The following is a 26,081-nucleotide window of genomic DNA, read 5'->3' as shown; positions in this document are numbered from 1 at the left end:
CCCAGGTATGTGCCCTGACCAGGAATTGAACTCTGACCTCCTGGTTCATAGGTTGACACTCAACCACTGAGCCATTCCCAGCCGGGCAGTCCTTATATTTTTTTATATTACTAATCCTATTTTAATATTTTCTATGAAGATGAGTATGTCTATTGACTTTAAAGGTAATAAAACTATTGCCTGGCTAGCGTGGTTCAGTGGTTGAGCATGGACCTATGAACCAGGAGGTCAGGGTTCAATTCCTGGTCAGGGCACATGCCTGGGTTGCAGGCTGGATCCCCAGTAGGGGCTGTGCAGGAGGCAGCTGATCAATAATACTCTCTCATCATTGATGTTTCTATCTCTCTCTCCCTCTCCTTTCCTCTCTGAAGTCAATAAAAATATTTTTTAAATGGTACAGTGAACAGCCAGAACTTCCATCTTTTTTTTCTTTTGTTTGTTTTTTCACACTTCCATCTTGACTCAACTATTTTTTGTTATTTTTGTTGTTGTTAATCCTCACTGAAGGATATTTTTCCATTGATTTTTTAAAATATATTTTTATTGATTTCAGAGAGGAAAGGAGAGGGAGAGAGAAATAGAACATCAATGATGAGAGAGAATCATCTATTGGCTGCCTCCTGCATGCCCCCCGCCCCGGGGATTGAGCCCGAAACTTAGGCATATGCCCTGACCGGGAATCAAACCATGACCTACTATTCATAGGTCAACGCTCAACCACTGAGCCACACCAGCTGGGCTTCCATTGATTTTTAGAGAGTGTGGAAGGGAGGGAGAGAGACAAAGAGAAAACATCGATGTGAGAGAGACACATAGATTGTTGCCTCCTGCACATGCCCTGACCAAGACAAAGGATGAACCTGCAACCTAAGTACATGCCCTTGACCAGAATCAAACCCAAGACTCTTCAGTCTGCCAGCTGATGCTCTATCCACTGAGCCAAACCAGCTATAGCTTAACTCAACCATTTTATTATGTTTTCCTTTTTTACTTTATACATATATGTATATAGTTATAAATTAATATTGTTTTCAAAACCATCCTAATAAAAGAGTAATATGCAAATTAACCATCACTCCGCTATACCCCACAAGCCACGCCCACCAGCCAATCAGGAGCGAGTATGCAAATTAACCCAACCAAGATGGCTGCGGCCACGGAGCAAGCAGGAGGCTTGGGTTTCCACGGCAATGGAGGAAGCCAAGCTTTCCGCACACCCTAGCCGGCCTAGGCCTCCACTCAAAACTACAAAGTTTCAATTATAGAAGATAAATAAATCCCAACAAAAATGACTGCGGCCATGAAGCAAGCAGGAGGCTTGGCTCTGCTCAAGGCTACAAAGTTTCAATTATAGAAGATAAATAAGCTCTAACCAGTTTGGCTCAGTGGCTAGAGCGTCGGCTTGTGGACTGAAAGGTCCCAGGTTCAATTCCAGTCAAGGGCATGTACCTTGGTTGCGGGCACATCCCCAGTAGGAGGTGTGCAGGAGGCAGCTGATCAATGTTTCTCTCTCATCAATGTTTCTAACTCTTTATCCCTCTCCCTTCCTCTCTGTAAAAAAGCAATAAAATATATATTTTTTTAAAAAAAAGAAGATAAATAAATCCCAGATACCAGGGCCTCCACTTGGGTCACCGGGGGGTGTGGCCAGCCTGCAAACCACCACAGGCCTCTCACCCAGGCCGCCCCATGCCCCAAGGGAACCCCCACCCTGATCCGGGACACCCTTCAGGGCAAACCAGCCAGCCCCCACCCGTACACCAGGCCTCTATCCTATCTAATACAAGAGTAATATGCAAATTGACTGTCACTCCAACACACAAGATGGCTGCCCCCATGTGGTCAAAGATAGCTGCCCCCATGTGGACACAAGATGGCCACCACAAGATGGCCAGCAGGGGAGGGCAGTTGGGAGGGACCAGGCCTGCAAGGGAGGGTAGTTGGGGGTGATCAAGCCTGCATGGGAGGGCAGTTAGCGATGACCAGGCCGGTAGAGGAGGGAAATTGGGGGCAACCAGGCCTGCCGAGAAGGGCAGTTGTGGGGGACCCAGGCCTGCAGGGGAGAGCAGTTTGGGGGGACCAGGCCTGCAGGGGAGGGCAGTTAGGGGTGATCAGGCCTTCAGGGGAGGGCAGTTAGGGGCTAACAGGCTAGCAGGGGAACAGTTAGACATCAATCAGGCTGGCAGGGGAGTGGTTAGGGGGTGACCAGGCTGGCAGGCAGAAGCGGTTAGGGGCAATCAGGAAGGCAGGCAGGCAAGCAGTTGAGAGCCAGCAGTCCTGGATTGTGAGAGGGATGTCTGACTGCCCGTTTAGGCCCGATCCCGGTAGGATCGGGCCTAAACGGGCAGTCAGACATCCCTCGAGGGGTCCCAGATTGGAGAGGGTGCAGGCTGGGCTGAGGGACACACACCCCCGTGCACGAATTTTGTGCACCGGGCCTCTAGTTTGAAATAAGTTGCCAACATTATAACACATAATGCCTAAATACTTCAGCATATATCTCCTAAGGATAAACTGTGAGCTTTTGTGTTTTGTGTGTGTGTGTGTGTGTGTGTGTGTGTGTGTGTTTACTTCTGATAAGGTTTTAGATAGTCAAATATCTAAACTCTTGGCAGTGGCACAGTATAATCTGGGTTCTTCAGTGACAAATAAATTCCAACTGCCAATCCAGGCTTTTGGTCAAATACTGTATGTAATAAGATTAATTCCTGACATTTGTCTAGTGCTCAATAATCTATATTCTTTCCTGTCTTGATTCATTAAACTGTATGACATTTCTTTGCAATCAAATATTGTCTCCTAAATGTATATGTAAATAAGCTGAGGCTGAGAGAGGAAAATGAATTGCCTAAGAGCACTCAAATAGTAAGTGAGGAAGTCAGAGTTGGACTCTAAGCCTTCTGACACCAAGTCTGATTTTTTTTTTTTTAATCCTCACCCAAGGATATTTTTCCATTGATTTTTAGAGATAGCGGAAGAGAGAGGGGAACACAGAAATAAATACCGTTTCTCTAGCATCGACCGGACCAGGGCCCAGGCTGTAGAGGAGCCTGCAACCAAGGTATGTGCCCTTGACCGGAATCGAACCTGGGACCCTTTGGTCTGCAGGCTGATGCTCTATCCACTGAGCCAAACCGGCTAGGGCTAATTTTTTTTCTATTAGAGTAGGAGTTGTCAAACTCTGATTTCAGAACTCCTTTATGGTCTGAAAAATTATGGAGACACCCCCCCCCCCAAGAGCTTTTCTATGTATCAGTTATATTATCTATTGCTGCTTACTGTATTAGAAATTAAAAGTTAAACATTTTTAAATATCCATTTAAAGTAACAAAATACAGATATTAAATGTTAACATAAATAACTTTTTAAAAAAAAAAAACCTGTATTTTCCAAAACAAAATATCTTATTGCAGAAAGTGGTATCATTTTACTATTTTTGCAAACCTCTTTAATGTACAGTTTAATAGAAGACAGCTGGATTTTCATACAGCTGCTTTGCATACGACCTGCTATGATATCACAGGTTATGTAGCTTCTAGAAAAGTTCACTCTACATTTATGAAAGAATAAGAGTAAAAAAGGCCAATAAGACCTTAGTATTATGAAAATAGTTTTGACCTCATAAAGCCCCTGGAAGGATTTTAGAGACTTCCTGGGACACTTAAGAGACACCCTTTGAGGTTCTCTATATCAGAGCATGTGCTAAAGGACTATGAAATAATAGACTCTATAGCAACATTAAAACTCCTGTAAAGGCATCCTTAGAAAAGAGGCTTCTTATCAATGTGTAAAAGCATGGTCATTGAAGTAGGTGCTAGGTTTTTGGATTTCATAGTATCAGCAAAGGATTTAGGATCACTACAAATCTGCAAAACCTTTATTATTTTTTTAGCTGATGTTTTTTAATACTAAGAAGCAGCCCTATTGTCTGATATTTTGTGGGCAAACAAAGCTCTGATAACATTAGAAGTGTCAATTATAAGAAATAATGGAATTCTTTTAGCACCATAGTCAAACAGGAACTCACCAGCCTACTGCCTGGACTTTTGTCCCAATCCCATCATTTCCATTTTACTAATCTATAAAAATGGAAACAGAAATTGTATCTTCCTCATACTGTTGTTATGAAGTACTTTGACCTCAATAAATGTTATTATATTACCGGGTTGGTAGTGTAGAAATAGTCCTCATACTAGTGCATCCAGGCTGGGAGACATGAAATCTCTGGACTGTATCTAAGGTTGGTGAGCAATGTGTTTTCCATAATCCCACGGTGTTGTGACTTTATTATTGGGAAAACAATGTAACTCAAAGAAGTCCTGGGTTCCAACCCAGGTTCCTCCATCCTTAACAGCGAAAAGCACCCAGTGGGCTGACTGAAGGTTGGCGCCAGAAGCTGCTGAGACTCTATTGGCTAGCCAGCGTAGGAAGGAGCCAATGAGCAAGCGCCCCTGGAGAGGGCGGGGCATACGAAAGGGATAAACCTGGAGCGGTGGACTGACTGTGTGCAGTCTCCTCCTGCCTCTCCTCCACATGGGGTTCTCCCTTCCTTTAGGTCCTATCCCGAGTATCGGCGATGGCGCCTGGCCTGACGACCCTCCACAGGACCCTCCACAGATCGCACTGCCCAGGGACCAGCAGGAAGGGTTCCCACCCCGGGAAGTGGCTCCTTTCCCACCGTTTCCGGTCAGGTCCAAGTTTAAGAGCTCTCGGAAACCGTCAGTGCTTCACGTGGAAGCGTGTCTGCTGGAGAAGATACTCGGTGAGTGCGCTGGGACCTTTACCACGCGGCCCCTCCGCGGTCCCCGGGGCCCACCCTCGGCCGCCCACTGCAGACCTATGGCCGCGTCTCGGGTCCCGCAAGCCAGGACCTGAGGAACCCCCCTTCCCCATCCCGCCTCATCCCTCGGGAGCCCCCTGTTCCACGCAGGTCCGAACCGAGTGCTCCTCCCGACGTTCCAACGGGAGTTCCGGGTCCTGCTCCAGGTGGGAGAGCCAGACCCCGAGGGCAAGGTTGAAATCAATATCACGGGGAGACACTGGTACCCGAAGCGCGCCAAAAAGATGATTCAGAGCTTGGCCGGAAAATCCCGGAGGAAACGGTATGGAGGTAAAGAGCTGGATGTGCCAGGTGGTGGGTGCTGCAGAGTGGGCTGTGCTAAGGGGTCTTTAATTCCACCACTCCCCCCCACAAGATGGGGACTTCTTCAGAAGACATCCCGAGATGCTAGGATTCCTAGGTTTCCAAAGTAAGCAGGGAAGCCCCGAATAGGGCACTGGACGGCAGCCAGAAACCCCAAGGAAGGAAGAGGTTTTAAGGAACGCCTAGCCCAGTGGTCGGCAAACTGCGGCTCGCGAGCCACACGCGGCTCTTTGGCCCCTTGAGTTTTTAGCAAAGGCCAGATTAGGAGTACCCTAATTAAGTTAATAACAATGTACCTACCTACATCGTTTAAGTTTAAAAAATTGGGCTCCCAAAAGGGATTTCAATCGTACTGTTGATATTTGGCTCTGTTGATTAATGAGTTTGCCCTAGCCCAACCCCTTCCCACTGAATCCACCTGTTCAGAGATTGGGAGGACCCTACCTGTCCCCCATTTTCTGAGATAAAACTCCAGCCACAGAGATCTTCAACTCAGTGATTCTCACTTAGAATGAGCTCTGCGAGAATGCAGATGTCCCGGCAGGACCTTCTCTCCACCCCCTCCCCACCCAGGAGTTAAGAATACTGGCAAACTACTCAGTCTTTTCCCATTGGGTGTTCTAATGTAGGTGGTCTGCTCTGGGGTGACCAGTGGGGAGTGTTTTCTGTGGAGTCACTTTCCTTCTGTGTCTGTATGTTCTCCTGGGCAGAGTACATGCTCAAGTTCATGCTTTCCTTCCAGGCACAGTGATGCTCGTGAAGCCTGGAAACCATGAAATATCTTGAAAGAAAGAATGTTCGTTCCAGTACTTTCCTTCTGCCACAGTGATGAACAGACTGGATGAAGCCATGTAATTGCCAGAAATAGGTCACAAGACTGTCTAGGAATCTGTTCCCAAAATAAGGCCATTGTTGTGATTAGGACCTTGGTGTAGGGGCTTTGGGCTGAGTCAGGAGCCTTGGCATTTAAGGCCCCGTCTAAATTTTGCTTTTGCTCCTGTGACTGAAGGGAAACAATTGCTAATGGTCTACCACCCTTTTCCTGCATAGACACTTGTATAAAGATTCAAATATGAGTCATAATACATAAATTTTAAAAGATATATATATATTTATACACACACACACACAGATATGTATATGGATTAGTATTGGTTATCAAGGAAAGTATTGCTTGTTTCAAGATGGGGAAAAGCTAATAATTATGAAAGATCAGTTCTGCTTTTCATAGTGTTTTGTACTGGGTAGGTGTGGGATTGATCTTTCATGTCCCGGGAGCTTTTGTGGATAAAGAAGAACATTACTGTTTATTTCATTAATGCTAATATTGAAAAAATGGTTCATTGATATAAAACAAGCTTTATAAATCGAATTCTTAAGTGTTAAAACATTGATGACAAACTGATTTCATTCTCCTTAGCTTTTGATGAAAAAATAAGTCTATTGTGTTTATTTTGTCTTTATTAATAGCTTAAATGGCAAAACACCCTCACTGAGTATGAAATCTATTATAAGACTAATAGGCATCAGTATGTTTCTTCATTATTTCTATAATCTATGTAGAATAGGATAACTTTCCTGGATTAAATAATTTTGTTAGTTTACTTTTTCAGAGTATTATCATAAATAAAAGTAAAAGGATTCTATCTCAGCCCAACTGACGTTGCCTATTCTAGTTTACTGTCAGTTACTTCGGGTTCAGCTCCCAAGACCTAAATAGGTAAAAACTGCCCACCCCCTTTTTTGAGTCTTAAAATACAATTTACTGAACATTTGGTGTGTGGCAGGTTCTGTTACATACACTTTACATACATTTGACTTGATCTTTATAATAATTCTATGAAATCATAATCCTATGAAAATGGCTGTGATACTTATTTTACAAATGAGAAAAGGGCAAAATGGAAACATAATAATGTGTGTCCTGCCTGTTACACTAGACTAGAAACTTTCTGGAATTAGGGAAGATGGTTCAATTTTACCCCTGAGGTCCTAAACTCAGAGATAAACACTGGATTATTGACTATTAACAGTGATTGTCATATTTATCAACCAGTTAGCCTAGTTAATGTAAATAATGGTATTAATGAATATAAAACAGATCTAGCCCGAGCTGGTTTGGCTCAGTGGATAGAGCGTTGGCCTGCGAACTGAAAGGTACCGGGTTCGATTCCAGTCAAGGGCACATGCCCGGGTTGCAGGCCTGATCCCCAGTAGGGGGCATGCAGGAAGCAGCTGATCAATCAATGATACTCTCATCATTGATGTTTCTATCTCTCTCCCTTCCTCTCTGAAATCAATAAAAATATAAAAATTTAAAAAAAAATAAACAGATCTACCTCATGGCCATTTGACCATATATGAATCCCTATATATGCTGTACAGTATTAGGAAAAGTCCCTGCTTTGGTTTCATATTAATAATCAGGACAATTTACTGAAATTTTTTTTCCTCCATTTCCCTCAGCAATAACATGAGACCCCAGATTCTTTTCAGCCTAAGAACTGAAGAAACAACTTGTTGCTGGGCTTAAAAAAAGACTGGCAGTAGGTTCATGGGGCCCACCCAGTCTGCCTCAGGGCTGTGGCTGGGGTTAGTCACCAGCCCAGAGGCACAGAATGAGTGGGTAAACAGGAGGCTTCAGGGGAGCTCTAGGTCATGTGACATGGGGAAACTCTAGGAGAGGAAGGTCAGGCTTCCCCTTGGGCCTCACAATGGGCTGCAACCTGCATCGGTAAGGCCTTTGGGGGCCACCCAGGCATAAATGTAGAGAGCTTCCTTATGCAACAGTCCCCCTCCTTATTCACAGGGGATATAGTCCAAGACTCCCAGTGAATGGTACTGAACCCTATACATACTATGTTTTTCCTATACATACATACCTTTTCACTTAAAGGAAGCACTTTATGGCTTCTCTTTGGCATATCCAAATTACCAGCATCCCTACTTTTGGGCTTTGAGGTCATTATTAAGTAAAATAAGGGTTACGTGACTACAAGCACAGCAATACCACAACAGTCAATCTGATAACTGAGTTGGCTTACTAAGTAGCTAAGGGCAAGGAGTATACCGGTATATTTCCTGGAGGTGCCAGAGGGCTGATTCACGTCCTGGCCAGGACAGAGCTGAACAGCAAGAGATTTTATCACACTAAGAATGGAATGCAATTTAAAACTTATGCATGGTTTCTGGAACTTTCCATTTAATATTTTCAGGCCTCTCCCAGGCAGTGTTGTTCAGTGGTTAGAGTGTCACCCCCACGCACCAATGGGTTGTGAGTTTGATTCCTGGTGAAGGGCACACACCTGGGTTGCAGATTTGATCCTGGGCCCTAGTCCGGGGGCATGCAGGAGGCAACCAATCAATGTGTCTCCCTCACATATCAATGTTTTTTTTCTTTCTCTTTCTCTCTCCCTCTACCTCCCTCCCTTCTACTCTCTCTAAAAATCAATGGAAAAAAATATCCTCAGGTAAAGATTAACAAAAAATAAATAAATAAAATTATATATATTCAGGCCAATGGTTGACAGTGGGCAGCTTAAACAACGAATACTGAGCAGACTACTGTAACATCATTCACCATGGCCATGATCAGTAGACTCTTAGGAATTCTAATTTGAGATCATCTCGATCCAGGGTGGCTCTCAGATGCCTTGGGGCCTAGGGTCTCAGAGACTGTCCCCTCCAACCCCCTGCAGGAGGTGTTTTTTCTATTCTGTCATCATCTTTGTTGATGGGCCACGGGGTTCTGCCCCCCTGGCACAAGAAGAGACAGTGTTCCATTTCCATCTCAACTGCAAGCCCCTCTCTCCCAGACTTACTTCAAACCCCTGCCCGCCCCCCACCACCACACCACCTTGGCCTTGATCCTGGGAGTATCCTGGGGTTTGGGGAAGGAAGCAGCCCCTGCTAGAGCTGCCTGGGCTCCCGTTTTATAGTTGTTATTTACTTGCTAAAGTATTGGGGCTTTAGGCTTGTTTCTCTCCTTAATGACATAAGCTTTGATTGACAAGTGGTTATGATTATATTGTTTTTGTCATACTATGGATTAACCTGCTCTATTAACATAATTGAAAACTTGTCTTGTTTGCATTTTATTTAAATTAGAATTGTCAACTAAAGATTCCTCTCCCAGAAAATGAGGGATCCAATTTGCATAGTAGCTGTTTTCTTAGGACATGTGTCCAATCCACTATTATTGTGAGGCACATTGGCCCCTCTTTCCATTTTGTTTTGTGTGTGAGCATCGTAGTTTCTTATCCTTCCTATTCTTGGTTATAATTCCTACTTTTTCTACATTCTTTTGGCCTAGTCACAGTTTACTAAATCCAACCTTCTCTACTTATATAGAGGAAATGTGCCTATTTATATTTTATACTCATACTAGAGGCCCAGTGCATGATTGAATCATGCACATGTAGGGTCCCCTACACGCTTTCGCTTTCGATCACGGGGGAGCTGGGTGCCTGTCCGCTGGTGCACCAGGCCTTTCAGAAGCCTCCGGAGCGGCGAAGGCTTCTGAAAGGCCTGGTGCCTGAGCGGACAGGCACCCAGCTCCCACGCTTTTGCTTTTGATCGCTGGTGCACCAGGCCTTTCAGAAGCCTCCAGCGCGGTGGAGGCTTCTGAAAGGCCTGGTGCCTGAGTGGACAGGCACCCAGCTCCCACACTTTTGCTTTCGATCACGGGGGAGCTGGGTGCCTGTCTGCTGGTGCACCAGGCCTTTCAGAAGCCTCTGGCATGGTGAAGGCTTCTGAAAGGCCTGGTGCCTGAGCGGACAGGCACCCAGCTCCCCCGCTTTTGATGGTCCCCGGTGGGACGTGAGCTCGCTGCCCCAGAGGCCCCTTCTGTGCCGCAGCACAGCCATGGCGCAGACGCTGAGCTCGAGCCACAGCTAGCGACGCGAGCTCAGCGTCCCGCCAGCCCAATCGGCCACCCCGGCCACCCCGAGTCCCGCCCCCCCGCACCTCCTGGCCAATCGCAGGCATAGCGAAGGTACGGTCAATTTGCATATCTGTCTATTATTATGTAGGATCTGTACTTAATAGATTCTAGAATAATACCCAGATGTTTACCCTCCTACCAATTATTAAAAGTTAAACATATCCATTTGTTTCTCTTTATGAATTACAATCATTGTTAAATGTGTACATTAACTTATCACTTAGGTCATGATTAAGAACGGGAGAGAATAGGGGTGGATAATGTCCCTTCCAGGTACTTTGGCCGATCGGATAATTAAGTGACCTAGGACAGTGTTGGAGCCCAGGGCAGGCTGCCCCACGATATCCCACAATGGCATATTGACTATTTTGTATTATAGTCACTTAAGAAACTGCCTTTGCAAGAAGAAAGCTCTGACATCTGTGTTCCTCTGAAAACAGTAGATAAATCTCCAAGATAGGTGCCCTCCCTGCTGCTAAGCCTGACAGACAACCTCATCACATGGTTAAAAGAATCCAGACCCAAAGCTTATATAAACAAGCCTGGAAGGCCTTTACTAATTTACTGCCCAAGCCCAAACTTCGTTTAGATTCCTCACTAATACCCACACCTTGCTTAGATTCCTTTCTTTCTTTTTAATTTATCTTTATTGTTGCAATTATTGCAGATATCCCCCTCTTCCCCCCATTAACCCCCTCTACCCGGCCCCCACCCTCCTTAGGTTCCTTTCTAATGAGCACTTGCTTTGTCCTGTCAACTTTTTAAAATATTTTTTTATTTATTTTTAAAGAGAGGAAGGGGAAGGGAGAGAAAGATAGAAACATCGATCTGTGGCCTCCTTCACACTGCCTACTGGGAATGGAGCCGGAAACCCTGGCATGTGCCCTGACTGGGAATTGAACCAGTGACCTCTTGGTGCATGGGAGGATGCTCAATCTGAGCCACAATGGCTGGGCTGTCCTGTCAAGTTCTTACAAATGTATTGTCTGTCTAAAAAGTATAAAAAGGGACACACACACACACACAATCCTTCCGCAACTCACTGATCCTTTTTACCGTCTCCATCGTTTTCTCTTTTCAGAAATGTCATATCTGTCTAGCCTGTGTGGGAATTGTACATGGGACCTGGGAGCTCACCTGGAAATGCTGCCCATCTCCCCATTTGGGAACTGCCTTTTATCATGGAGAGATTAACAATCCTGTTGAGGAAAGGAACAATGGAGTACCGGATCCCCGTGCCCCCACCCCTTTGCAAACCCTCCAGCCACATTGCCCTCCATCTGTAACCATTATAACCATTCTTATTCCTTTGGCCCACTTCCCCAGGTAATCTTTGACCTTGTACACCGTATAAGTAGCTGGTTTATGGTGGGAGCAGAGCACATTTTCTGGATGACCTGCTACTTTCCCATACTGCCGGCACTATTGGAATAAACACTCATATATGATTAAAAAACAAACAAAAAAAAGTATAAAAAGGTGCCTAGTTCAATCATTTCTTTGAACCTCATTTTATGATCTGATCATCTGTGTATATTGGTTTAAAATAATTTCAAATCCATTTGTTTATGACTTAAGTGAAGTTGTTTTAATCCACTTGATTATGACAAAGAGATAAAGTTGCTTTGACATAAGTATGAAGTTGTGTTGGAATGTCATTCCACATTGCTTTGAGATAAGAATGAAGAAAGCTGTGCCAGATGTCATCGTTCTACATGTGTTGTCCTTGATAAGCAGTCAGCAGCCCAGCTGCTGAGGAGCCCCGCTGGGGACTTACCAATAAGAGCGTGTGGAGCCCTGGCCAGTGTGGCTCAGTGGTTAAAGCGTCAGCCCATGCACCAAAGGGCCACAGGTTCAATTTTTGGTCAAGGGCACATACCTGGGTTCAATACCTGGCCCTGGTCATGGCACATGTGGGAGAGGCAACCAATTGATGTGTCTCTCACACATAGATCTCTCTCTCTCTCTCTCTCTCTCTCCTCCCGCCCCTCCCTTCCACTCTAAAAAGTCAATAAAAAAAATTTCCTCGGATGGGGATTAATGACAACAATAAAATATGTGGAATAGAATACTATGCTGCTATAAAAAAGAAAGAACTCTTACCATTTGCAACAGCATGGATGGACCTGAAGAGCATTATGCTAAGTGAAATAAGCCAGTCGGAGAAAGATAAGTATCACATGATCTCTCATTTGTGGAATATAATCCTACCTAATAAAATGGTAATATGTAAATTACCATCACTCCGCTACGCCCATGATTGGGCCAGCGGGAGGCGCAGGGGGCGGGACTCGGGGTGGCCGGAGTAGCCGATTGGGCCAGCGGGACGCTGAGCTCGCATCGCCAGCAGCGGCGCGAGCTCAGCGTCTGCGCCATGGCTGTGCTGCAGAACAGAAGGGGCCTCTGGGGCAGCGAGCTCATGTCCCGCCGCGGACCATCAAAAGCGGGGGAGCTGGGTGCCTGTCTGCTCCAGCACCAGGCCTTTCGGAAGCCTCCGCCGTGCCAGAGGCTTCTGAAAGGCCTGGTGCACCAGCGGACAGGCACCCAGCTCCCCTGTGATCCAAAGCGAAAGCATGTAGGGGACCCTACACGTGCATGATTCAATCATGCACTGGGCCTCTAGTGAACAACATAAACTGATGAATAAAAATAGATCCAGAGACATAGAAGCATCCATCAGACCATCAAACTGCAGAGGGAAGGCAGGGGAGGATTGTGGGGGGGTGGGGGGGCAGTAAGAGATCAACCAAATAATTTGTATGCATGCGTATAAGCATAACCCATGGACACAGACAGTAGGGGAGTGAGGGCCTGTGCTAGGGGGCAAGAGCAGGCTGGGAGAGGTCAATGGGGGCGAGAGGGGGGGATGGTGAGACATATGTAATACTTTCAACAATAAAGAATTAAAATAAAAAACATGTGGAGAAGCAACTATAGTTAGGGGATATTTAGACTACAAATATTGAGAGTCTGTGAGGACTATCTGAGATGAGAGTTTCGGTTTGGGCAAGGACATTCTTCCCTAACCTAAAATCTCTCCAAACACCATGGGGACATATGCTCCTATCTTGGTGAGGTACTCCTTGTAGACAGTGGTGAGAAACTGAGCAGTATTCTATGAAAGAGTCTTTGTTACCTAGCAACATGTCCTAGCAACAGGGGACATTTACTTTTGCACTGGTGTGGAATAGCAACTGTTTTATGATATGACCACAGTCTGGACTGTGAGCTGAACCTCGGCCAGAAGGGGGAGATTGCCTCCAACATTGTAATCGATGTTTGTTCTGACATAAATCAGCACCCATCCCCTGCCTCCTACTATGTGTTGGTTCAATAGGCCTTTGTCCTGACCAGGTCAAATATGTAAATAATTCCCTGTACCTGGTAGCATTCTCTTACTAGTACCTGTGACTATCCCATTTTTGCCTATATATGATTCTTTGTCACCTGTTAACTGTCACAGGGATTCATTTGGATATCTTGCAGCTATCCAAATCATACCTCCTATGTAAGGTTCCCTTAACAAACTCTATTAATTATCAGACTGGAGTGGCTAGACTCTTTTCGGTCTTTCCCTGTCCTTGGCTTACAGACACAGGTTTTCAGTCCTAGAGCCTTTCCCTGAGGCTGTGTATACTAACAGCTGGCGGCTGGAATGAACTCTTTGGTTGGGCAAGCACTCTCCTGAGTGCCTCCTCATATACAAGGTGAACCTCATATTAAATTCAGACTTTCCTTCTCTCATCTTCCTTTGCCTGGCACAATAGCATAATTAATCTGTGCTATCTGTTGATTAAGAGATATTACCCTGTATGCAATTGGCTTGTGAAATTACTATAATTCCCACAGTGAACCTGTGCTAAATAAATTGGCAAAGACAGAATTAGTCTCTAAGTATAAATTTTGCTGCCTCCCCAAAATGAAAACAAAACAGCATCATGTTACATTACGATTATCCCCTGTGCACGTGTTAAGTCATTTTTCTCCTGTTAATCGAGTCTTGTGTTAATTTTATTATTGTATTATTAGTCCAGTCGTAAGAACTAAAGCAGGGGTCCTCAAACTTTTTAAACAGGGGGCCAGTTCACTGTCCCTCAGACCATTGGAGGGCCGGGCTATAGTTTTAAAAAAAACACTATGAACAAATTCCTATGCACACTGTTAAGTCGGCTGCTAAGCAGGACAGGCAGCAGCGGCAAAAACACCCGGCGGGGCCGAAACCGGTTTGGCTCAGTGGATAGAGCGTCGGTCTGCGGACTGAAGGGTCCCAGGTTCGATTCCGGTCAAGGGCATGTACATTGGTTGCGGGCACATCCCCGGTGGGGGGTGTGCAGGAGGCAGCTGATCGATGTTTCTCTCTCATCGATGTTTCTAGCTCTCTATCCCTCTCCCTTCCTCTCTGTGGAAAATCAATAAAATATATTTAAAAAAAAAAAAAAACACCCGGCAGGGCAGATAAATGTCCTCGGTGGGCCGCATGTGGCCCGCGGGCCACAGTTTGAGGACCCCTGAACTAAAGGATAGAGGCGGGTAATTCTCCCCATCCCAACCACAGATTAACAGGCCCCATATCAAAATTCTTTTAAGCAGGTAAGAGGGAAGTAAAAAACTCTGAGTCTCCTGGACCCCACTTATCTTCCGCTCAAAATAATCCGCATGCAAACGTGGCATGTTTTGGTGTGGCAGATTCTGATCCCTCTCAGCACTAAAAAGCCGATTAGAAATGTTTAGCCCATGGTGAGAGCTTGGCAACTTTGAGCTCTACCGCAGACTGGTCTCTTGGTACGGGAACCCTGATGTCAGTATTCTGAGCTGGTCAGATTCCCTGGGAAGATTCCTGAAGTTTCCTGCCTGGATAGTAAAGGTATGGCTCGAAAGTTCTGGGACCAATTAGGGGAAGAAGGCTAAATACCTCAACTTCTAACCATCAGTAGGCATTTGGTCACTTAACCCTTTTGTTTATAAAATAGAATAATATCTCCGCTCTAATTCTCCCTTTATTTTATTCTTCCAAGAGAATAAACTTAGTTTCCTGCCAGCAGTTGCCCAGTGGAATAGAGTGGGAGCAGAAATCCCGAGTTGAGAACTCTCAAACATCTTTTACCCAACCCTCCTCATGCTAAATATCACCATCGCCCAGCCACCAGTAAGCTCCAGGTCCTGAGCATTCTGAGAATTCTGGAACACAAATTGTATTGGCTTAGCCACTCCAGAAAGCCAAATCCTAAATCAATGACCACAGCCCATCTGTCTTCCAGTTTTCAAAATGTGGCCGTTTTCTTCTGTAACCTGTCTTCCCTATTTCTTGGGTTTAATGTCTTTTCTCTCTTTACTGGAATCTAATGGGGTTTTGAAATGGAGTGAAATTAGATACAGTTGTTCCACCTGGCATTCTCCTTGGACCCTCTGGTTTGGGATCATTTTTATTTATCCTAAAGCATACCCTTTAAAAGTTCCATGCATGAGGCCTATTAGATGGTAAACTCTTATTCCCCATCCACCCACCCCCCCAAAAAAAATACCTTCATTTCGCCCATGTTCTTAAAGGAAAGTTTTGCTAGATACACAATCCTCAGTTGATTATTATTCTCTCCCTGCCCTTTGAAGATCTTATACCAGTGAGGTCTGGCTGCCATTGCTATTATTTTTGTGTGGTCTTATTGTTATTTTGTTTGTTTGTTTTCCTGAAGAGGTTGTTTTATGCACAGAGGGGGTAGCAGGCTGTCCTTGGCAGCTGCTTTCCTCCTGGTGTCCAGGACTGCGCTCACCTATTCTCTCTTACTCTTGGCACAAATGTGTGTCCCTGCACCCTCCCCTCCTTTTTCTCTTTTTAGAATTTGTATTAGAGTTTATTTGAGTCAAACAGAGGCTATGCCTGGCTCTACCCGTTATTGATGAATCTGAGAGCTCACTTGCCCTTGGAGACTTTGAGCAGCTCCTGGCCCACGGCTCATACACTGCCATACACCTGCCAGAGATCACGTCCTGCAGAAACTTGGTGTGCTTGAAGGGGCCCTGCCGCAGCAGCTGGGCCTCAGCTTAACCATGGCCTGGTCACCTTGTGGTCCCTGTTGAGACCCACAGCAGCCATGGAGTGGCACAGAGTCCCATGCTGCAGTGGAAGGGGGTCTAATTGTTTGATTTTTTAACTCCTTATTGCTGAGAGTATTACACATGTCCCCCGCTTTTTGCCCCCCTATTGTCCCCCTCCACCTGGATCCTGAACCATCCCAGGCCTTCACCACCCTATTTATTGTCTGTGTCCATGTATGCATATAAGTTCTTGGTTAATCTCTTCCTGCCGCCGCGCCCCTCTTCCCTCTGAGATTCACAGTCTGTTCCATGTTTCCATGCCTCTGGTTCTATTTTATTCATCAGTTTGTTTATTAAATTCCTTGATCATTTACTTTGGTTTTTAGATTCAATTGTTGATAGATTTGTATTTATTGCCATTTTATTATTCACATTCTTGTGTTTTTTCTTCTTCTTCTTCTTAAAGAAGACCCTTTAACATTTCATATAAACCTGGTTTGGTGGTGATGAACTCCTTTAGCTTTTTCTTGTCTGTGAAGCTCTTTATTTGACCTTCAATTCTAAATGATAGCTTTGCTGGGTAGAGTAATCTTGGTTGTAGGTTCTTGCTTTTCATCACTTTGAATATTTCTTGCCACTTTTGGCCTGCAAAGTTTCTGTTGAGAAATCAGCTGACAGTCATATGGGCGCTCCCTTGTAGGTAACTGCTTTTCTCTTGCTGCTTTTAAGATTCTCTTTGTCTTTAACCCTTGGAATTTTAATTATGATGCATCTTGGTGTGGTTCTCTTTGGGTTTATCTTGCTCATTTGCTACTCTCTGCGCTTACTAGACTTATATGTCTATTTCTTTCACTAGGTAGGGGAAGTTTTCTGTCATTATTTGTTTTTAATCTTTATTGTTGAAAGTATTACATGTGTCCCCTTTTTCCCTCCATTGGCCTCTTCTAGCCTGCCCCTGCCCCCTGCCCCAGGCCTTCACCCCCTATTTTCTATGTCCATGGGTTGTGCATATATGCATACAAGTTCTTTGGTTGATCTCTTCCCACCATCCCTTGCCTTCCCTCTGAGATTCTGCAGTCTGTTCCATGCTTCTATGTCTCTGTATCTATTTTGTCCATCATTTTATTTTGTTCATTAGATTCCACAAATGAGTGAGATCAGGTGATACTTGTCTTTTTCTGATTGGCTTATTTCACTTAGCATGATACTCTCCAGGTCCTTCCATGCTGTCTCAAAGTGCAAGAGATCCTTCCTTTTTTACTGCTGCATAGTATTCCATGGTGTAAATGTACCACAGCTTTTTTATGCACTCATCTACTGATGGCACTTGGACTATTTCCAGATCTTAAATTGTGCTGCTATGAACATAGGGGTGCATACATTCTTTCTGATTGGTATATGTCTTAGGGTATATTCCTAGAAGTGGGACAATCATTATTTCTTCAAATAGATTTTCAATATCTTGCTCTCTCTTCTCCTTCTGGCACCCCCATGATGCAAATGTTGGTACACTTGAAGTTATCACAGAGGTTCCTATACTATCTTCATATTTTTGGATTCTTTTTTCTTTTTGCTCTTCTGATTAGGTGTTTTTGCTTTCACTGATTCAATTCTCGGCATCCTCTTCTCTACTGTTGAATCCCTGTAAATTATTCTTCATTTCAGTTAGTGTATGCTTAATTTCTGATTGGTCCTTTTTCATGTCTTTGATATTCTCACTAATTTCCTTGAAATTCTCACTAAGTTCCTTGACATTCTCACTAAATTCCTTGAAGCTTTCATTAAGTTCCTTGGACATCCTTATAACCATTGTTTTGAACTCTATATCTAGTAGTTTGCTTGCTTCCATTTAATTGAGCTCTTTTTCTAGATATTTCTTCTGTTCTTTCGTTTGTGACATGTTTGGCTCCACATTTTGGCTGCTTCCCTGTGTTTGTTTCTATGTATTCGATAGAGCTTCTATTTCTCCTGGAATTGGTACAATAACCTTGTATAGTAGGTGTCCTGCAGGGCCCAGTGGCTCCGCCTCCTCAGGCACCTGAGCTGGGCACTCTGGGTGCACTCCTGTGTGGGCTGTGTGCACTGTCCTGTTGTAATTGAGCCTTGATTGCTATTGGAGTCACTGGGAGGAATTGACCCCCAGTCCAATTGGCTGTGAGGACCAGCTATGACTATAGCAGAAGAGCAGCTGTGCAGGAGACACCCCTATGGAACAGGCCTTGCTTCAGTGGGGCTTTGGTGCTCACAGACTCCGCTCCTTGAGTGTCACTGGTTGATGTGGTAGAGCTGTAATCTGGTGGATCTGAAGCTTTACACTGGGTGCACTGGCTCTGGGGCCTCCCAGGAGGTGCAAAGTCAGCCACTGCCTGTGCTCTGCCTGGGGCCACCCAGCATGAGCTATAGAGCGATCTGCAGATGACTGCTATTGGTGTTGGGCTTGGAGGTGCCCAGGAGAGGCCAAGCTATGACACTTGGCAAGCTGCTGCTAGTGCTGGGCCTGGGGCCACTTTTCAAGGGGTATGGGGCAAACTAAGTCCAGCTGCTACTTGTTTGAGAGATTTTAGTAAAGTCTGAAGCCTGAGCCAGGATAGGCCATTCATATGGAAGCCACTACAAACAGCTTGGGTGGAGGCTGCAAATTGGGTGGGGTGGGATCTCAGGGAATCATGAGGATTTGGTGAACAGTGTGGGCCAGGTTGATGGAGTCGTAGGTATGATGACTGCCTATCAGCATTGTATGGGGGAGGTCTCAGCAAAGGAACCATGACCTCTGCCTACACTTTTGTCTGGAAGAAAGCTGCCCCTCAGTTGTTGCCCCGATGCCAGACAATTTAGCTCCTCCCCATATGTTCCTGGATCCTTTCAAACTGCTGCCCAACACTGGAACTCCAAGGGAGTGTAAGTCTGCTTGCCAGCCCTTAAGAGGAGCTGTCCAGGTCTCCAGCAGCCTCTATGTCACTTAGCCACAATCCCTGGTAGTTTTTACAGCCCGAAGTTACAGGAACTTCTCTTCCTGGCACTTGAACCCTAGACTGGGGGTCCGATGTGGGGCTGGGACCCTTTGCTCCTCACAGGAGGCCTCTACAGCCTAGATATCCCTCTCAATTTAAAACACGCCACACGTGGGTGTTGATCCAGCCTGTTCCACACCTCTGCCCCTCCTACCAGTCTGAATGTGCTTTTTTCTTTACTTCTCTAGTTGTAGAGCTTCCATTCAGCCAGATTTCAGGCTGTCCTGAATGATGGTTGTTCTATGGTTTAGCTGTAATTTTGATGTGGTCATGGGAGGAGGCGAATACTGGGTTTACCTACACTGACATCTTGCTCCTCCTTTCTCTATTTATATACTAGAGGCCCGGTGCATGAAATTCATGCACAGGTAGGGTCCCTAGGCCTGGCCGGCGATCAGGGCCGATCTGTGGGGCAATTGGTGGGTCAACCAGGGGGCCCCTGCTGGCACCTGCCTTGGCCAGCCTGGCACTGTCCACTCACCAACCCCACCCTCACCACCACCGCCATTCACCTCCCCCTGCGGGGTGACCAGCAGGGTGATCGGGGGGGGGTGCCCCCTGCTGGCACCCACCTTGGCTGGCCTGGGGCCTGCAGGCTGGGGGCAGCTCCTGTGTTGAGCAACTGCCCCCTAGTGGTCAGTGCCCATCATAGCAACCGGTTGTTCAGCTGGCTGTTCTGCCATTCGGTTGATTTGTATATTAGGCTTTTTTATATAAGATATATTTTTAATTGATTTCAGAGAGGGAGAGAGATAGAAACATCAATGAGAGAATCATTGATCAGCTGCCTCCTGCACACCCCCTACTGGGGGTCAAGCATGCAACCAGGGCATGTGCCCTTGACCGGAATTGAACCTGGGACTCTTCAGTCCTCAGGCTGATGCTCTATCTACTGAGCCAAACCAGCTAGGGCTCTCTAATTGTTTTTTAAGCCCTGTGGTACCTGTCATTATTCATTCCTCTTTGTTCTAGATTGTATCTGTATCTTCTCTCTTCTTCATAAGACTTGTCAAAATACTTTTTACTAATCTTTTTAATAAACTCAATTTTTAGAATAGATTTACATTTACATAAAAATGTACAGAGAACATCCATTTACCTTATGCCTAGTTTCCCCCTATTATTAACATACTAGAGGCCCAGTGCACCAAATTCATGCACAGGTAGGGCCCCTAGGCCTGGCCGGCGATCAGGGCTGATCTGTGGGGTGACCAGCAGGGTGATCAGGGGGGCCCCTGCTGGCATCTGCCTTGGCTGGCCTGGTGCCGCCCACTTGCCGGCCCCTCCCCCCGCTGGCCACCTCCCTCTGCAGGGCGATCAGTGGCCCCCCCAATGGCACCCGCCTTGGCTGACCTGGGGCCTGCAGGCTGGGGGCAGCTCCTGAGTTGAGTGTCTGTCCCCTGGTGGTCAGTGCGCGTCATAGCAACCAGTCGTTCCACTGTTCAGTTGATTTGCATATTAGGCTTTTATTATATAGGATATCAGTATAATATGTTTATTACAATTGTTAAAAACAAGACAGGCCCAAAGCTTAACATGAGTCCCTTACATTAAGCTTTATGTATCAGTATAGACGCTTGTCTTACTAATCTTTTAAAAGAACCAGCTTTTGGTTTTGTTTTTCCTATTTAGTTTGTTTTGTATTCTGTTGGTTTCTGCTTTAATCATTTTATTCCTTGCATTTGGTTTCCTTAAGATTATTTAGTCTTCTATAATTTTTGAAGTTGAATGTTTGCCTCATTTGTTTTCATTCTTTCTGATAACTGCAGTACAAGGAAGGATCAACAACTTTCCCCTGACCCCTTCCATCTACCTAGGCCAGTGGTCGGCAAACTCATTAGTCAACAGAGCGGCAAACTGAGGCTCGCAAGCCACAAGCCACAGTTTGCTGACCATTGACCTAGGCATCCCTCTCTGGAGCTCTAGAAACACTGCCAGATGACAGCAGCCTCATCCGCCAGGCTTAGACGTCAAACTCCAGGTCTGCTCTCACAGCTGCCTTTCTCTGGGGATATCAGGCTCCTCCACCACTCCTGACCTCCCTCCTTTTCAAGGACTTCCTATGAAGGACTGTTTCTGTTACTCTGCATTAAAAATACTCCTTCTCTTTAGATTTCCATATGGTTTGTTTTGCCATAGAAAAACAACTGGTAACTTTTTAAAAAATATATTTTTATTGATTTCAGAGAGGAAGGGAGAAGGAGAGATAGAAACATCAATGATGAGAATCATTGATCGGCTGCCTCCTGCATGCCCCACACTGAGGATCGAGCCTGCAACCCGTGCATGTGCCTGACTGGGAATCAAACCTTGACCTCCTGGTTCATAGGTCGACGCTCAACCACTGAGCCACGCCAGCTAGGCCAACTGGTTACTTTTTATAGTTCTTCTTTTGAAATCTTGGCAATCATTCCACAATTCCTGGAAAAGACTGTACATTGAAGGGTGGCCTCCATGTCCCTTTGCATGCTTATTATGATTTTTTCATGTTATTTTTAAGAGAATTATGGCATTTCCAAATTTGGTCAGTTCTAAGTTCCAAGAGCTGATCCCAAAGTTAGCCACCAGATGGAGCACAATCTTTTCTTTTCTTTTCTTTTCTCTTTTCCTTTTTCTTAACATGGAGCATAATCTTATTATCTTAATTCATTCCCAGCCAGCTCCTTACAGGTAAATTGAAAGGCTTTTTGCCTCAGAGTTTTTAGGCTATCTCTAAAGCATTCCAATTTCTTTACGTTTTCTGTACATAACCATATTTAGAAAGGGAAAAGACAAAGGTAAAAACTATTAAACTGATCTATCTACATGATTCAGCAAAAAACATCTACTCAAGAAGGTAAGACTTGCAATCCATTTGAGTAGCCAGTGAGAATTCTACACCTCTTCCAAGCCTTATCCTGCAGCCAGACCACGCCAGAAGTCTCAGGGAAAGAGCCCTGGTTCCTTGCTTAGTTTTAAATAAATGTATTAGTTGTTAGGTTGTTTTTTAAGCAGTAAAGGGAAAATTCAGAATGCTGACAGAAATATATCAAGGAGAATGTCCAAGAATATCCCTATGCAGTTTACATAAGATAATAGTGGATAATATTGGTAATAATTATATGTTACTCAAATTGATTTCTCTCTCTACTCTTGAGAAGTTCTTTCCTTGAACTATATAAAAATTCAGAACTATAGAGAAAAGGAGAGACTATGATAAAGAGACATTCTTCCCTCATTTACACCTGAAATAATGGGCAGTGTCACTCACAGATCAACTTTTCATTTATCAACTAAACCACTGAAAGCCAGGCCTTTTCTACTCTCTAAAGAAATATTACAGCCCTAACTGGTTTGGCTCAGTGGATAGAGTGTCAGCCTGCGGACTGAAGGGTCCTGGGTTCGATTCCAGTCAAGGGCATGTACCTTGGTTGTGGGCACATCCCCAGTAGGAGGTGTGTAAGAGGCAGCTGATCAATGTTTCTCTCTCATTGATGTTTCTAGATCTCTATCCCTCTCCCTTCCTCTGTAAAAAAATCAATAAAATATATATTTTTTAAAAAAATAAATATTACAAAGATGAGCATGCAAAACTTCTCATGACAAAGAGCAAAGTATAAATATTTTTAAGAGCCCTATAATGCTTTCACCTTCCCACTTTCCTCCTCCTGCTTACTAAAACTTATCCAATCTCTCATGATTGGTGCATAAATCTTGCTTTTCCAGGTCCTATTAGTAACATTTTATTTACTCTTAATATGTTTTTTATTGATTTTTAGAGAGAGAGGAAAGGAAAGAGAGGAAAAAAAGAAACATCTTATGGTTGCCTCCTGTATGCACCCTGGGGATTGAACCCAAAACCTGGGTAAACCTAGGTATGTGTCCTGACTAGGAATCAAACCAGCAACCTTTTGGTGCACTGGACGATATTCAACCAACTAAGCCACACCAGCCAGGGCAGTAACATTTTATTTTATCAAGCCTGTCTTTGTCCCTGATGAAGGAGGAAACGTCAAACAGTATGATGAGCTGTGAAATGAGTCAACCCAGTCATCCTTCTAGAATCAGCCTCAGCTGAAGGGAGACCCTGAGGCAGAAAGCCCTCAGCTGTCAGCACGGTGGGCCTGGCCTTCACTGAGAAGAACTGCCTCACTGAGGGCGTGCCCTCTTCCCAAAGCATCCAATTCCAAAGCCTGATCCAGGTGGAGGTATAAAGAACTTCTGTTAAGGAGGGGAGTAACTGAAGAGTACAAGAGGGATTTCTAGGGTGCCTGTTGACAATCACCTTTTTTTTTTCCTCACCAGAGGATATGTTTAGAGAGAGGAAGGGAAGAAGACAGAGAAACATCGATCAGTTGCCTCCCACATGCACCCTGACTGGGATTGAACCCGCACCTAGATATGTACCTTCACCAGGAATCGAACCTGTGACCTTTCAGTGTATGGGATGACAAGCCACACCGGCCAGGGTGACAATGGTCTATTTTTTTTAACCTATATGTTTATCACATGGATGGATAATTCATTGACCTACACATGTGTGTTTTGTGCACCTTCCTACTTGTGTATATATTCCACAATAAAAAATTTTTAAATATTTCTGGGAATGACAAAGTATTCCAGAAAAATGACTTTGCTAAGAATTCATGCTACAAATGTCCTCTAACATATATTGCTTACCATAGCTAAAGATTAAGTTTCCTAAAAGCCCATCAACTGAGACCAGTAAAATATTATTTTAATTTTATCATACAACATCTATACATTGGAATACTAGTTAGCATTTTTAAATAGTTTATTTCTGATATAGGATAATTTCCAAAATAAAATTGGGTTTAAAATATACATATCAATGAGATATATTCCCACATATTAAAATAATATATATGAGCATATATAAAATATGCATATAAAACATAGTATTTCCTTGACTATTTTAGCATCTTGTGGTGCCAAAAATAAAGTTCTCAGAAAAAAAATGGCAAATACATATTGAAAGGACACACAATAGGAATAAACCTGGAAGAACTCTCAACGTGGAAGAAATGAGCAACAAAAATAATGATAGTATTGCATTATACTCAAAAGGATTTCTTAAAAATCCATAGTCCATACTCACATAAATAACTGAATATAAATAACTAAATAGAGAGAAGCAAATTAACTCTTCCATTTAGAAAAATTTCAATTAATAAATGTAGAAGGAATGCGAGAAATAGAAAACCGTCACTAGAACACTACAGTAACCACTGCCTCAAACAAAATTTATTAACAGGTGCTAAAATTTTAAACTGAAGGTTTTAGCAGAAACAAGCTATTTACATTGGTTCAGAGTATCTCCCCCCAAATATTTAGAGATGGAACAACAGTAAGTTTATAATGGAAAATCCAGGAGCGTGATCTCTTAGCCAACTGATCAAGGTTAACATCACCAGGAGCACACAATTACATCATATATCCCCTGACAAGCTATAATGAGAAGGGCACATGATCAGATCATCTCTGCGGCATACTTTCCATTACTGCATAGCATCAATCTAATCATGAAAAATAAAAATCAGACAAATCCACACTGAGAGACACTCTACAAAATAGTTGACCGATATTTTTCCAAAGTGTCAAGTCATAAAAGACAAGGGAAGATTGGGGAACTGTCAAAAGCAGGAAGAAAGTAAAGAGACATGACAACTAAATACGATGTGGAATCCTAAACTGGATCCTCAAACAGAAAAACTACATTAGTGGGAAAACTGTTGCAATCCAAATGATTCCTTAGTTTTAAAAAATGATCTGTTATGTAGGATGTTTACCTAAGTGGAAGCTGGGTGAAGCACATCTTGGAACTCTCTACTATTCTTGCAATTCTTTTATAAGTCTAAAATTAGCTCAAAATAAAAAATAAAGGTATAGAACAATGTATGAGATATTCTGCCACACATAAAAACACATCCATATATGTGATATAAAATGTGCCTAGATAGATATAACACCTCTGAGGACAGACTGGATGACTGAGGGACAGGAATGGGAGAGAAGCTTACCTTTCTCTACATACCCTTTGTATCTTCTGTATTTTCTACCATGTGCATGTATTATGTATTTATAGAACTAAAAATCTAAGTAAAATCTATGTGAAGTTGAAAAATAATGAATGGGTTGCTACACTTTACTATAAAAAGCACTCAACTTAATGATTGGCTCAGATTTTAAAGAACTAGACTGTAAAGCAAGGTCCATTTTCCTTCCAGCATCTATCCGCCAACAATATGTCTAAATCTGGGATGGTTTTCCTTTTGGGGTCTTAAAAATTACTGAAACCCAAATAAAATATAAACATATTGCCTGCTAATATTATTGCATCTCTAGGAATATACAGGGTGTCCCAAAAAGTCTCTATATACTTTAACAGCTGATAGCTCAATTTTAAAAATGAAATGTATTTTAATAAACACTTCTTTTATAAGTATTCTAAGTGTGTGTATACATCTGGGAGGCACACTATATATAACAAATTATGTCCCACTCAGTTATTAAAATAGAGATAATAAAGAAACTAATTTAAAGTTGTGATATTAGCATTTCTCTAACTGGTTTTAACAAAACTGTTATAATCTATTTTGTATTCACTATAATAATAAAGTGAGAGAATATGGTTGTTGTTTTTTTAATCCTCATCTGAGGATTATTTTCTTCATTGATTTTAGAGAGAATGGAAGGGAGGGGTAGAGACAGAGAGAAACATCAATGTGAGAGAGACACGTCCACTGGTTGCCTCCTACATGTGGGGGATCAAGCCTGCAACCAAGGTACGTGCCCTAGACCAGAATCAAACCCATGACCCTTCAGTCCTCTGGCCTACGAAGAACGCAGGTTTCCATCTCAACTCTGCCACTCACTAGCTGTGTAACCACAGATTCAAGGGAATAATCTCATATAGTTGGTTTGGATATTAAGATCACACAGCTGCCGAAAC

At 43.8% G+C, this 26,081-nt stretch overlaps 2 protein-coding genes across 4 annotated transcripts in view; one reads left to right on the top strand and one right to left on the bottom strand.

Annotated features, from left to right (window-relative positions):
* Positions 1–26,081, bottom strand: part of LOC307105262 (uncharacterized protein) — a gene marked incomplete at its 5' end in the record, with an annotated part of 43,886 nt that overhangs the window by 14,137 nt on the left and 3,668 nt on the right. The gene's annotated exons all lie outside the window — the stretch shown is intronic.
* LOC307104887 (oocyte-expressed protein homolog) lies at positions 4,519–7,545 on the top strand. The gene is made up of 3 exons (XM_079780144.1): positions 4,519–4,762; positions 4,931–5,110; positions 5,886–7,545. The coding sequence occupies exons 1-3, from the start codon at positions 4,534–4,536 to the stop codon at positions 5,927–5,929; spliced, it is 453 nt and encodes a 150-aa protein (XP_079636270.1). The 5' UTR covers positions 4,519–4,533; the 3' UTR covers positions 5,930–7,545.

The sequence above is a fragment of the Cnephaeus nilssonii genome (genome assembly GCF_951640355.1).
Source record: "Cnephaeus nilssonii genome assembly, chromosome: 9".
Taxonomy (NCBI): Eukaryota; Metazoa; Chordata; class Mammalia; order Chiroptera; family Vespertilionidae; genus Cnephaeus; species Cnephaeus nilssonii.
This window is presented reverse-complemented; position numbering and strand designations above follow the sequence as displayed.

Excerpts from the sequence above, each read along its gene's own strand:
- LOC307104887 (XM_079780144.1), top strand. The coding sequence starts at position 4,534 with ATGGGGTTCTCCCTTCCTTTAGGTCCTATCCCGAGTATCGGCGATGGC. Across the intron at positions 4,763-4,930 it reads TCTGCTGGAGAAGATACTCG|GTCCGAACCGAGTGCTCCTC; the intron begins GTGAGTGCGCTG and ends TGTTCCACGCAG. Across the intron at positions 5,111-5,885 it reads CCGGAGGAAACGGTATGGAG|GCACAGTGATGCTCGTGAAG; the intron begins GTAAAGAGCTGG and ends CTTTCCTTCCAG.